At 41.5% G+C, this 15,135-nt stretch overlaps 1 protein-coding gene across 1 annotated transcript in view; it reads left to right on the top strand.

The window, feature by feature from the left end:
* Positions 1-15,135, top strand: part of LOC143286053 (enhancer of mRNA-decapping protein 4-like) — a 96,716-nt gene that overhangs the window by 66,344 nt on the left and 15,237 nt on the right. Inside the window, exons 23-24 of the mRNA XM_076593592.1 lie at positions 8,580-8,695; positions 9,945-10,110. Of these exons, the coding sequence (XP_076449707.1) occupies positions 8,580-8,695; positions 9,945-10,110 (282 nt within the window). The remainder of the gene's footprint in view (positions 1-8,579; positions 8,696-9,944; positions 10,111-15,135) is intronic.

Consider the following 15,135-nt stretch of genomic DNA (forward strand, 5'->3'; position numbering starts at 1 on the left):
TCCCTTGTCATACCATTAGTACCATGTGAGAGGGCATTCTCTCTTCAGAATGCATTGATGAACTCAAAGAGAAACAGATTGGTGATGATACCCTCAACAACAAAATGCTGGTCATTTCAGGGATGAGACAGCATGATGGTGATATGTCATGTCTTACAGATGATGCTGTGGGCAAATTTCAACAAGCTGTTAAAAGAAGGAAGTAGGAGGAAACTGGAGTGTCTAAGACTATTGTGAGAAATGTGTACTGAACTGGGCAGAGAACATATAAGTAAAATTAAACCACACACATGCCAAAGAAGTAAAGAACTGAATTTATATTAGCTTTACTTATGATTTGCTTCAGTTATCTGTTAGATTACTCATCTAATTTAAGTAATGTTTCACATTTGTCAGTCATAGACAGCAGATACCTGATTGTACAAATGAAAAGTAACAGTGAAGAATATTGATTATTTGCTTTATGGGTTCAAATGATTTTGCTTGTCATTTTCTTGACACATCAAAACCAGCAGAGAGGCTGCCTGAGTGAAAGCAAGTGGCAGTGAAGTTTATTTAAATGACAAAGAGATTAATGGTGTGGCTGACGTGATAATATTGATAATAATAGATAGAAAGTCCCCATGTAATGGGCTCTAAGCGCCTTACATGAAACAACACATACACAGTAGTGCATAATAACATACCTCTGCACATGAAAAAACAACACATGTAATGTGTGGCTTTACACCAATACTACAAATTGCAGGTATGAACACACACACACACACACACACACACACACACAACAACAACAACAACAAATAATACCCTACACTCTCTCACACACACACACACGCTTACACACACACAAACATCCACCCTCAGACACACACACACTATTTGATGACCAGTAGAGGGCAGTGTGGGGTGGGTAGGAGGAGGAAGAATGCAGACAATCAGGTATGCTGCATCACACCCAAAGGCCTGTTTGAATAGATGAGTTTTCAAGTTTGTTTTGAAAGAGGATGGAGGTGGTAAGTGATAGAGATCCAGAGGAAGAGAATTCCTTTTAGAAGATGCTTGATACTGAAAGGCCCTTCGGCCAAATGTCTTTGAAGAGGTTTTGGGGTCTGGAAGAAGCTTTTTTGCAGAAGACCTGAGAGAATATGAAAGTGTTAAGTATAAAGGACAGTAGATAAGTAAGAAGGGGGAGACCCTTTAATATGGCAATTTTGTATTGAATTCTGTACTGGATGGGTAACCAATGAAGTTGATGTAAGAGTGGGGTAACATGATCCTTTTTTGACTTTCTAAAAATGTAAAGTGACAGTTCACAATGATATAAAATGACTGAGAGCAAGAAAATGTCTTCAATTTGACAAATTATTGTCCCATTTTTGGGGTTTTTTTTGTGTGTGTGTGATTGTTGAAGGGGTTATTTTTTATTTAACATGGGGACCCTTCAAAACCTGAAAGGACCCAAAAACATTAACACAGAGGATCCCTGGGACCCTTATATTTTGTCTGTACAGGAAACACTGAAAGGTGAATTTAGGCTAGTATTGATAACCAGCCCAGATCAGGTAACCCATTCAGTGCCTGTAAGTCGTCAGCTGACGACCTGCACAGAGTGTTGCCATGGTGCCTGTAAGGTGTCCACTGACATCCTGCATATATTCCAGTTCTTCCTTCATCAGAGTTTTGTTCAGTGAACAAAAACATGCTCTTGAATTAATTGTGATGATAATAAATACTGTTTAGAAAGGGTATTGGCTCATATGCAAGAGAAAAGGAGTCAAAACTTCGCCTGACAAAGACAGTTGTCTCAGTCAGCGGATTTACATAACTTTGCAGGTTGTGCAAATGACCATGGACAAGAATAATGATAGAGATCTCTCTTGTCTGATAGTGGTTTGAACACCAAGATTATTACAGCAATTCTGACAAAACTGACATCAACATTTAATGACTGGTCAACCTCATCTGTCGTAGCAGACATCAGTTTTAAGCAGGTGACAGTGATAGAGATGTGGGTGGATATGTGGTGTAGTTGGGGAGGGGGGGGGAGGACTGGTGTAAGACAATAGGTCTAAGCCAGTCAGAGGGTGTGGAAGTGTGGCAATGGGCATCAGAGAACTGTTGTCATTGATTGCTGCTTTGGTTTGGACAACAGCCAACAATCCCCGATTTTCATGAAACCCAGGGTTGAAGATGAGAAAAACATGATTTTTTACTTTTTCGTTTTTTGTTTTTGTTGTTTTTTTGTCAATGATTAGAGGACAGAACTGGCCGCAGAGGAAGCAAATTGTCACATACATCAGATTATTTTTGTCAGCCCACATGCAGGAGCGTCATCAGAGAACTTCTCCCTCAGTAGGGAAAGTTCTTTGGTGTTACAAAGCTTGGCTGTGTAGTTTCTGATGATATGATTGACAGTTCATGTTGATAGAACTCACATTTGCCATTGTCAGGACAGTTATTCACCTACATATCTTCAGGAGTTGTGGTTAGTATCACAAACATATAATCTGTTTTATTTTCATCTGTGGGTTTAAACTGACAACATCGCCATTCACAGCTGTATTATGTTTGTCATTGTGGTGTCTATGGCGGTGGAAACAAACTTTTGTTGCGCATAAATTGTTTTCTTCACTTTGAAATGCCTGAACAGTTATCTGCAAACAAAATAATTTGGAAAATAGCTTCGATTAAGAATCCTCATTCATTTTCCTACACAAAATACATTGTTTCTTTCAGTATCTCCTATAGTTTTTGTGCTAGATGTTTTGATTATTTTTTCATTACCCCTGGTGATCTCCTTCTAGAGCACTTTTTTTGACTCGCTTGTGTAAACAAAGTGAGTCTATGTTTTAACCCGGTGTTCGGTTGTCTGTGTGTGTGTATGTCCGTGGTAAACTTTAACATTGACATTTTCTCTGCAAATACTTTGTCAGTTGACACCAAATTAGGCATAAAAATAGGAAAAATTCAGTTCTTTTCAGTCATCTTGTTTAAAACAATATTGCACCTTTGGGATGGGCACCAAAAAAAATTTAAAAAAAGAAGCCAAATTATATGCAAACTGCATTTACTGTTATGTTTATATTTTTTGTATTCTCTAAACTTGGCACTTTGATCTGATATTCTGACCCAACAACAAGAGCAGTCATTATTATCATTTTTTGTTCAAACAGGAACTTCTTTTGCTCAGCATGGAAGTTTTATTTATTTTGCAAACGTTTTGGTGCAGATAGTAAAAAAGGGAAATTAATCTGTAATTAATGCTAGGGGGCTTAATTTGCTTTAAACTGATCTTTCTCATCTTAAACATTACATTTTGAAATTATACTCAATACATAAAAAGCTTGTGTGTTTTACTCTCAGTGTACAGGGTTTTCACTATGTTCATTCGCCCAAGTGGTCTTTTTCGGAAAATACTAAAATCAATACGACGAGTGGATTTACAGATCTATTGGCTGAGCCCTGAAGGTCATGGGCAAAAATCAGTTGCGTACACATATTTATACACATTCAAAGCGTGAGCTCATATTCTTCGCGAACGCGAACAACGCCATTTTGTTTCAAGTTGTTGACCTGCCCGTTCAGTCCTATATTCAATCAACAATACACGATAACATGTGATGGAAAGTTGGAGAAGGAGACCGTTAAATATTTATTCAGAGAAAGATTTGTGAACGCCTCATCAGTTACTGGATTATGCCCCAAACTGCCATAAAAATATCCACAGAATCCGTCGGAATTCACAGTTAAAAATTGTAAACCATGCGAGTTGATACCCTTGAATTGATCACGATGAACAAAAAAATTTCCAGTCTTGACTTTTCTCAAACTGAAGTCCTTTTCACTTCTTACGACGTTTAGAAGTACTTGTACTTGGCTCTACATGTTATTAGTTTAACAAAATACTAAATTTTCATATCAACTTTAAAACTATAAAACTAGAATGAACATAAAAGAGAAATTGAATCGACCATGTCATACTACATTCCCGGTGGGTGTAACTAAACTTGTAGATCTATCTAGATAAGATAAGATAAGATAAGATAAGAATAACTTTATTATCTCCAACTGGAGAAATTTGGTCAGGTGCATTATCACAACATAGACAAGTAAACAACATGGGGACCATAACTGTAAAAGCCAACAACAGCCCCAACAAATATTACGAAGATACAAATGTAAAAAATATCACGTACATCGTTTCATACATACATCCACACACTGCAGGTAATAACTAGTATTCTTAATGTAAAAACAGAAAGAATTAAGAAACATTATTTGAATATAATTATAAACATAGCCTACTATACTGCACATTGATTATAATAGACAGATAAGATAAGAATAAAGATGAATTGCGGAAAACCACAACCAGATAATCAGCACACACCCGCACCGCACCCCCCCCCCCTCCCCCCACAGACACACACACGTGGATAACTTGATCAAACAAGAGTAATAAACATATTTTCTCAAATAAAAGCATTTCACATATTCACTTTTAAAAACATTGCAATTAATTATTACATCGTAATTATTAAACAGAAATATATTTAGAATATGGACGTTAGCATTAGACATATTCATTGTACATTCATCCTGCATATTGCACATTATTCTTCCTACATATTGCACATTCATTATAACCAATTGTCACGTTTTAAGCTCAGTAAACACACACACACACACACACACACACACACACACACACACACCCCCACAACTAGAACAAGGTACAGCCTATCATGTACGGACTTTCACACGTCTCACATGAGAGTGCGCGCGCGCACACACACACACAGTTCTCAAGAATTTAAAAGGTGGATTGAACGTGGAATAAAAGTCTTCAGAGCTCTGGATTTCAACTTAAAAGTTCTGTAGCGTTGTCCTGATGGCAATAGCTCATAATACTTTGCTAAAATATGGGTGTCGTCAGTTGCTATCTGCCTGCTTTTTTTAACCACTCGACTTTCATACAGCTCTTGCATACTAGCTTGTTTCACTCCCACAATTTTACTGCATACACTCATGACATCGTTCAAAACACGCTTACTCCTCACTCCCAAACTTCCATACCAGCACATAAATGAAACTGTAAGCACAGACTCGATACAACATCGATAATAACTTTGAAGAATATTTGAATTTATACCAACATTTCTAAGCTTCTGTAAACAAAAAATTCTAGATTGACATTTCTTATGAATGGAATCAACATTTCTGTCAAAAGTTAGCTTATTGTCTAAGATGGTCCCTAAATATCTATATTCATTGACCCTCTCCACTGTTTGACCATCAATAACAAGGTCAGCTACAGGCAAGGGGTCTTTCCGAAAATCTATTAACATTTCTTTTGTTTTCAATACGTTGAGATCCAGATAGTTTTTCTCACACCAGGAACAGAACTTTTTAATTTCACTGAAATAAATAGCATCAGAGTTGGACAGATCTTCAATTGCTGAATCATCAGAATATTTTATGACAGGAGTTTCCTCCGTGCCTCTGCAGTCATTTGTGTACAGTGTAAAAAGAACAGGGGACAGCACTGTACCTTGGGGTGCACCAGTAGAAGTAGATTTTAGAGAAGAGTGGGCAGAATGAAAGCGGACGGACTGAGTTCTATTGAGAAGAAAACTTATTATCCAAAGAGTAAGCTTCGGATCAACATCCATGCCTAGCAGTTTGAGGGCAAGGAGATGAGGTTGTATTGTGTTAAAAGCAGAAGAGAAGTCAACAAAAAGGATACGAACAAAAGATCCCGTGTTATTCAAATGAAGGAAAGCATTATGAAGGAGAGTTAGGATAGCATCGTCAGTACTTCTGTGTGCTTTATAAGCAAACTGAAGAGAGTCAAGCTGCTGTTCAGTGAAAGAAAGAAGATGTCGGAGAATAATTTTTTCAAAGCATTTCATCACTACTGAAGTCAGGGCAACAGGACGGTAATCATTTAGTGCGGCTGGGTTCTTTTTCTTGGGGATAGGACAGATAGTAGATTTTTTCCAGATGCTGGGGACAGAGCAGTCCTTCAGAGACCAGTTGAAAATTTTACAGAACACGTCACACAACTGGGAAGCACATGTTTTCAGTAAGTTTCCGCAGATATTGTCGGGGCCAATTGCCTTCGTGACATTCAGTTTTAAAAATAAAGATTCAACAACTTTTGCATCGATCTCAAAGTCTTCACCTGTGTTCCTATCTTTGATCTTTTCCTGCAACTGTGAGATAACACTATCCAGTTCCCTTCCCAGATCATTCCTTTCAAAGCGACAGTAGAAATCATTCAGTTTATTTGAAAAATCAATCTGTTCATCCTTTTCCATTTTACAAGCTACTGTTTTCCTTTTCGTTTCTCCAGTGATAATTTTTAACCCATCCCATGCATCTGCCATTCTTCCCGTCTGAAACTGTTGCTCTACTTTTGACTTGAATTCCCTCTGTCCCCTTCATAATTCACCTCTAAGCTTCTTTTGTATCAATTTCCTATCCTTCTTGTTCCCTGACTGAAACGCTACCTTTTTCTCGTTTAAAATTGTTTTGAGAGACTTTGAGATCCATGGTTTGTTGTTGGGGAAAAGTTTAATTATTTTTGTCGGAATTATCATGTCTTCACAGAAACTGATATAAGATGTAATAACATCAGCTGCTTCGTGAACATTCTCACATGGGTCAGTCAACACACTCCAATCAGTACAATCAAAACATTCTCTCAGTTCATCCACACTCTCTGACGTCCAAACTTTCACATTCTTTTTCACAGTCGGCTCTGTCTGTATCTTTGGTCTGTAGGCTGGGATTAAATGAACAACATCATGATCAGATACACCCACTGGTGCAAGGGGAACAGATTTGTAGGCATTAGGAATGTTCCCGTAACACAGATCGATTGTCTTGTCCAGTCTGGTCCGGCAGGTAACATATTGTTTAAAAGAAGGTAAGGCTTTCTTTAAATCACAATGATTAAAATCTCCAACAATAAAACACGGGGCGTCGGCAGAGATGAGTTGAAGGTCGCGAACAACACCTGCGATCGTCCTTCCTGCACGTGCAGCAAATGCCTGGTCAAAGACTGGGGCGTACACAACAGTCAAGAAAATACGGCCGAACTCACGTGGCAGGTATCGAGGCCTCAGCGACACTGATATGAGTTCAAGTTCCTGTGTACACAGTTGCTTCTTCACACACACATTCGCACTGTCACACCACTTCTCATTGACATACAGGCACACGCCACCACCCATTTTCTTCCCCACTTTCTTGCAGTCTCTGTCCATTCTGTACGGAGTGTTAAAACCATCAATCGCAACACATTCATTCGACACTTTCTCACTAAACCAGGTTTTGGTAAAACGAAGCACACACGAGTTTCTAAAATCATTTAAAAATCGACAGTTTGCTCGTACTGTTAGCAGATCTAGAGAAAACGGCTAAATGTTGCAGTGTGATTGCCGCGATAGCCACGTCTCCTTTACCGCGGACTTAAAAGAATTTTTTATTGCCCTTAAAGATTTTTTGAAGCCCAAGATACACCAGAATAATATGATTTAAATAGTGTTCTCACTGCCAATTGATTTATCGCCCTTTAAAAAAGTATGTTCAAATATTAAATTTTAGAACGATGAAACGATTTTTGAAACGATGGTCGACCCAAGAAAGTCCGGGTAAAAAAAAGAAAAAAAAAAAGAACGTCAGTTAAGGAGCCACGATAGTGTAATGGGTAAGACGGTTTCTTCTCACCCGAACACGCGGGGTTCGAATCTGGTTAGGACTTCTTTTTTTTTTTAACCCGAAGCTTTATAATAACAAATACAGAACACATTTTAACGATTAGATTTTTTTTTTTTTTTTTTAAGTGTATCACAAGTGAGTCTTGAAGGCCTTGCCTCTCTTGTTTCTTTTCTTTTCATACAAAATTCTCTTGCACTGATCTGGTTCAGCTTGCATTGTGATTGAAATGATTATTACAGATTATAAACATGTTAATGTAAGTACACAAAATTATACGATAGGAAGATGTAGTTTAATTAGGATCATTTTAATTGCTTTAAAGGAAGAGAAATTTTGTGAGATGTGTGTTGGTACTGGCATTTAAGTCAGAAGGTTACTGTTGAATGTCCACTAAACTTCCAACCAGAAGAGCACAATGGGATCATCCTGAATCACAAGGAAGGGTGCATAATTTAATATTTTGCCTTTCTAACTCATTGATCAGTATTTTTGTTTTAAAAAAGAGAAGACAGATGAATCCATCCCAGTGCCATAGACAAAGGTCACTATCATGTGACAGATAAATCAGGAAAGAGTTCCCATCCTTGACTGGTTACATTCTGCTTGTCACACTGTTTACATTGTGTTAGTCATGTACATGTGTGTACCTACCCATTCCTGTTATCTCTGTCCTGTGTTGCTCTGTGCTCAGTGATTACCAGTGTGCTAGTCATGTACATGTGTGTACCTACCCATTCCTGTTACCTCTGTCCTGTGTTGCGCTGTGCTCAGTGATTACCAGTGTGTTAGTCATGTACATGTGTGTACCTACCCATTCCTGTTACCTCTGTCCTGTGTTGCTCTGTGCTCAGTGATGTCAAAAGCAGCAGAGCAGATAAAGACCCAGCTCCATACGGACACTGCTCAGAAACTGGCTGCTATGGAAACCGTGGTCAAAGATCAAATCAGTAAACTTGTGCGCTCACGGGTGAGTTGACAGTTAGCAGGGAGTAAATGGTATAAAACTGAGGCATTTTCCCTTGTGGCACTGAACATAGTCATTGTGTGTGTTTATGTATTGGTTCTTTTTTTTTAATTCAGTTTTATTACACATTTGCAGGTGTATTTCATGTGTGGGTGGGGTGGGGGATATTTGTTTTAGATACAGTTCATACTATCAGCATCTTAGTAACTCTCCAGTAAGTTGACTATAAATTTTTCCATTCAAATTAGAGAGTTGGAAGCCACCACATAATATAAACTGGATCTGCAGTTAGCATTTGGTCTGCAATGTTTCTGACGGCATGCTCTCAAAAGGTGCCTTTCTGTTGCTTAAAATTAAAAGCAGAATTTGTTAAAGTGTGTGTGTTTTTTTGTTTTTTTTTGGGGTGGGTTTTTTTGGTTTTTTTGTTTGTTTGGTGGTTGTTTTTTTCGGTTGCATGTTAATAACACAGAGGAGATGTCGTCTAATTGACTAATGGTTTTTTTCTGTAAAAGTGTCATATTTCTTCTTTTTTACTTTTCAAAAGTTTTATTCATAAATGCTTCCATTCTCTTTTTCTTTTCTGTTTTTAATTCAAAATATGACTAAATACTGAACCCCTGACACCCCCAAAAAACAAAAAGCAACAACAAAAAACAGGTATTCTGTGCTTGGTGGGTATATAATATCCTCAGCTGATCCATTTTGAATAATGAAATGATTTTGTCACTAAAGTCATCTGATTCTCATGAATCAGTGAAGTCATATCTTCCACTACAAACTGAAAAAAAATTATTAAAAAGTCACTTCAGTAGAGGAATATGCATCACAAAATCGTACAGATACATCACTTGGAGAAAAAAAATCTATACATGTGTTTAGATATTTCTGCTGCAATATTCTTTGATTAAGTCCTCGGCTGTGTGGAACACTCAAAAGCCTGGAACAGCGCAGAGGTTAATTTTCATTGTTTGCATATTATTGTGTTTTTTTTTCTTTTGTTTTTTTCTAATTTAGTTCTTGGTGTGATGCTCCTGTTGCTACCTCTTTGCATATGACAACATGTACATCTTCAGTCCCCACATGACTGGCTTGTCCTGTATGTAGACCCAGAATGCAGCGTGCCTCTCCATAGACACATGGCCTTGTCGTTGCTGACCTCCTCAGGGTTGTACTTGTATAATGTGATGTGGGCAGCAAACAACAGAGGCAATTAGCCAGGCAGTATAGTGTTTACTGTGTGTGATGTGGGCAGCAAACAACAGACGCAATTAGCCAGGCAACCAGCAACGCGCTCCACAGCCAAGGTCAGGGGATGATGAGGGACCTGATTGAAAGCCGCATCATCCCTTCCTTCACTCTCACAGCAGACAATATGATGACACAGATGAATGCCCTCTACCAACAGGGCACCTCAGAATGTTAGTTTTTAAACTGTTTTGCGTGTGACTGTCACTGCTGTTTTCGTTAATGGTAGATGTATGATAATATGACTGAAGCAAAAAATCTTGGGATGATTTTGTTTTTAATACACGTGTGCAACTCTTCCTTCTTGGCACGAAAATCTGTTTTCAGATTTACATAAAATAACGGACCATCTGACTGTCCCTCTGTCTGTCTCTCTTTGTCTGTCTGTCTGTCTGTGTCTTTCTGTCGGTCTCTCTCTCTCTCACTCTCTCTCTCTTTCCCACTTACACACATTTGTTGCATTGAACACACACACACACACACACACACACACACATGTATTGAAAACAGAAAGAGAGACAGACAAACAGATACAAAGAGTTGTATTGAAAACAGACAACAGAACACACACGCACGCACGCTCGCTCACTCACTCACAGAGAGAGTTTAAAACAGAGTTGAATAAAAAGCAATACACACACTGTATACATGCACACATACAAACTTGCACTCTTTTCTCCCATGTTTCCCCCACCCCTTCTCTCTCTATTGAAAACACACACACACACACACACACACACACACACACACATGCAGAAATGAGTTTAACACACACAGAGTTGTATTGAAAGCAATGCACATACATGAACACATACAAACCTGCACTCTTGCCTGCTGCCTCCCCCCCTCTGTCTGTCTGTCTGTCTGTCTGTCTCTCTGTCTGTCTGTCTCTCTCTCTCTCTCTGTCTCTCTCTCTCTCTCTCTCTCTCTCTCTCCCTCCCTCTCAGCACACAGGTTGGATGGAACACACACACACACACACACACACACACACACACACACAGAGTCACACACACACACACACACACACACACACACAGAGTCACACACACACACACACACACACACACACACACACACACACACACACACACACACACACACTTGCATTGAAATTTGAAAGCAATACACTTGCATGCACACCATTTAAGATCTTAATAAACTTCATGTTTGGGTTGTTTTTCAGTTTATATGTGTCATATTATAGATGTACCAATGCAGTGATTTACCATGCACCTTGTTAAATTCTTTTTTTGTTTAAATGAATTTGTTTTAAAAATTTTATTGCTGGAGATCCTTCCGAATGTGTTTTAAACCATCTTTTTGGTTCAGCTTAGGGGGGCATGCCCTCCACGCCCCTCTCAGTTCCTCCCCCCTTCTTCCCTCCGCTAACAGGGCTCTGCCCATGTTTCCCACCTGGACCCCGACTTTTCAGTTTTTTGATTTTCTGCCATGTTAATATAAGATTGAACTTTTTTTCTTTTTTTTTTTTTTAGTCATGATCATTTCTAATACTGATGATCTTCATTATTCAAAAACCTGATTACAGAAGGCTGTCCAGTATTGCTCACACAGCCAAGGGAGTAGATCATGACTTTTCTCCAGGATTGTGGAGCTCTCATGTGTTTTGAATAGGACAACAGTTGGGTTGTACATGGCTATGTTCACTGTTCACCCTTTATGGCTTTCCCTAGCAGGAGTAAAAAAAATTGTACTGAGAAGCACTGATTTATTTTGACGAAATTTTCAAATTATACTGTTGCCTTGGGTATTACCATGGCTTGTCAACTGACAATAAGATCTGAAACTCAGTGATCATCAAGCACTTTTGAACTCTAGTCTAGACCAGGTGTGTGCCTGCAGAAGGCTCATATTTTTCAGGTTCTAAATGTGTAAGACTGAAAAACCAAAAGGAACTTTATAATTTATTTTCACTTCTAAATTTTATTGTGTTTTCTGATTTCTTGAGACAGGTTCATTTGTATAGCACAATGGCTAATACTGAACATACTTAGGGTGTGTTTCATGAGGGAAAGCCATCACAAGGTAAATATGTTAAAAACCATCTGTCAGGTCAGGGGCATAACCTTTGCTACTGGTACAATGTAACCCAGTACTACCTGCCGCATGTGAAGTCTCCCAACGACGGACCAGGCGGAGGAGGTAACCTTTCCCAACAGCTGTGAAGGCAGAAGAGGATGACCAAAAGGCAGGGGGAGCTCTTATCCTTGGCTGGAAGTCCTCCTAGGAGATGGAACTCCGAAGAAAAAACCTGCACCTGCCAAAGCCGTTCTCCACATGGCAGTGTCTGCACCTGTGGGACTGTGAGTTTCGGTAGGCGAGAGAGTGGGGAAGAGACTGCACAACTCCTCTTCACTAAAAAAAAAAGTCACCTGTGCTGGTCAGGCAACCAGGCTAATGTCAGAACAAGCTAGCCCTTCAACACCCAGCTTTCCCAAGCCCTGCAGCGATGGAGAAGTGGTAACTGGGACAGGCAGAGGATGCTGCTGGCAGTTCCTAGTCACGACTCTGCACGCAGGTGGCTGTGGGGTGATGGTCGTCCGCCGTAGACTGGGGCAGATGCAGCACCCGTATCCTCCCACAGTGTCAGAGCAGCCCTTTTCAGGGACAGCACTGCTCTCCCCACATAGGGAAGGGGAGATAAAAGGATCCCTAAACAAAGCCTGCTTCATACCTAGTAGGAAACCGTACCTACTTGGACATCACACTAGCGGTCGAAAACAGAAGAAAAGAACCAGAAATCAAGCCCAGACTCTGGGTGCCTGGAATGTTTGCACCCTTTTAGACAGAGACGACAGACCAGAAAGGCGCACAACGCTCATTGCTAGAATGCTTGATCGCTACCAGGTGGACATAGCAGCCCTGAGCGAAACCAGGTTTGCAGGTGAAACCCAGCTGGATGAAGTTGAAGGGGGCTATACACCTTCTACTGCATTGGGAAGCCAGATGGCACCCCAAGAACTTCAGGCATGGGCTTTGCCATACAAACCAAACTTGCACAACCCTGATGACATCTAAGAAGCTTTCTACGAGGAGCTCAGCAGTAGACAGAAAGGACGGACTGATCATCCTTGGAGATTTCAGTGCCCGCGTTGGCGTGGACTTCTCCTCATGGCCAAAAGTCCTGGGACAGCACGACACTGGCAAGTGCAGCTCCAACGGACTGCTTTTGCTCTTGCTCTGCGCGCAGCATGGACTGACCATCATCAACACCCTCTTCCAACAAGCGGACAAGTAACACATGGATGCACCCCCGCTCCAAGTAATGGCACATGCTGGACTATGTGATTGTCCGGCAGAGGGACAGAGGTGATGTTTCCATTACACGCTGCATGAGAGGAGCAGTCTGTTGATTGGACCATCGCCTTGTGCGCAGCAAGATGAACATCAGACTTGCACGCAAGCTCCAACCAGCCAGGCAGAAACCCCCTAGGAAGCTGAACATCCACCGCCTCCCTGTCACCAAGGACGTGCTGCAGCAGCAAATCCAAGCAGCTCTCCAAGACATTCCTGCATCAGCTGATGTAGAAGAGGTATGGAGCACCTTTGGAGATGCTGTGTACACAGACCACCTTCCTGACAGACAAGAAAGACATCCTTGACCGCTGGGCAGAGCACTTCAGCACACTCCTCAACAGGGACTCGTCCGTATCTGACAAGGTAATTGCAGCCCTCCCACAGCTACCAGTCAGTGACTCGCTAGCTGCCCCTCCCACCAAGGCTGAGACCCAGAAGGCCCTGAAGCTGACTACATCAGGAAAAGCACCAGGAGTGGATGGAATCCAGGCTGACATCTACAAGTATGGAGGCGAGGTGCTGACAGACAAGCTGACTGCCCTGTTCCATCTATCTGGGAGAGAGGGGAGGTCCCCCAGGATTTCAAGGATGCTTCAATTGTCCACATTTACAAACAGAAGGGAGACAAAACATCCTGCGATAACCACCGTGGAATCTCTCTCCTCTGCATCGCGGCAAGATCTTCGCCCGCATCATACTGAACAGACTGGTTGACCATGTCTCCAACACAGTCATCCCTGAAGCACAGTGCGGCTTCCGCTTTGGCAGGGGAACATGTGGCATGGTGTTTGCTGTACGCCAGATGCAAGAGAAGTGCCGTGAGCAGAACAAGGAGCTCCACATGGTCTTTGTAGACCTGACTAAGGCCTTCGACACGGTGAACCGCCGTGGTCTGTGGAAGATACTCCTAAAGTTCGGCTGCCCAGAGAGCCTAATCCAGCTGATTGCGTCATTCCATGATGGCATGCAGGCGAGAGTACAGGAAAATACTGACATACCAGATCCGTTCCCTGTGGTAAATGGAGTAAAGCAGGGCTGCATCCTGGCACCCACACTGTTCTCTGCCATGCTGATTCAGTTTCGCACAGATGGCAAACTTTTCAACTTGTGGCGACTCCACGCCAGGTCCAGGGTATTTGAGGCACTGTTGAGAGAGTTCCTCTTCGCTGAAGACTGCGCACTTGCTGCACACACCCATGAGGACATGCAGTTCATTATGGACAGGTTCTCAACCTCTGCAAGAGCTTTGGACTCACCATCAGCCTCAGCAAGACCGAGTCCATACACCAACCAGCTAGCTCACAGAATGCCAGTGCCTTCCCCCCACCTGCAATCAAGATCGATGATACAGAGATCAAGTCATTCAACAAGTTTTGCTACCTGAGCAGCACCCTATGCAGCAATGGAGCCCTTGATGCAGTAGTGATGCTGCGCATCGCCAAGGCCAGCTCGCCTTTGGCAGACTGAACAACAGGCTGTGGAACAACAAAGGCATCAGGCTCAGCACCAAAATCAAAACCTACAGAGCTATTGTGCTGACCACCTTGTTGTACTGCAGTGAAACATGGACAACGTATCGCCGTCACATTCAAGAACTTGGGCAGTTTCACCAGAGATGCCTATGAAAGATCCTTGACATAAAGTGGCAAGACAGGGTCACCAGCCTCCAGGTCCTAGAGAGGAGTGGCCTGTCCAGCATCGAATGCCTACTGATCCAGTGCTGGCTACGCTGGACAGGACACGTTGTCCACATGACAGACAGCAGGATCCCGAAGATGCTCTTGTATGGCCAGCTGAAGGAAGGCCACCGCGAACTTGGAAGACCCTGCAAGCGCTTCAAGGACACCTTGAAGACAAACCTCAAAGCCTGTGACATAGAC

Source organism: Babylonia areolata, chromosome 9, assembly GCF_041734735.1.
Source record: "Babylonia areolata isolate BAREFJ2019XMU chromosome 9, ASM4173473v1, whole genome shotgun sequence".
NCBI lineage: Eukaryota > Metazoa > Mollusca > Gastropoda > Neogastropoda > Buccinidae > Babylonia > Babylonia areolata.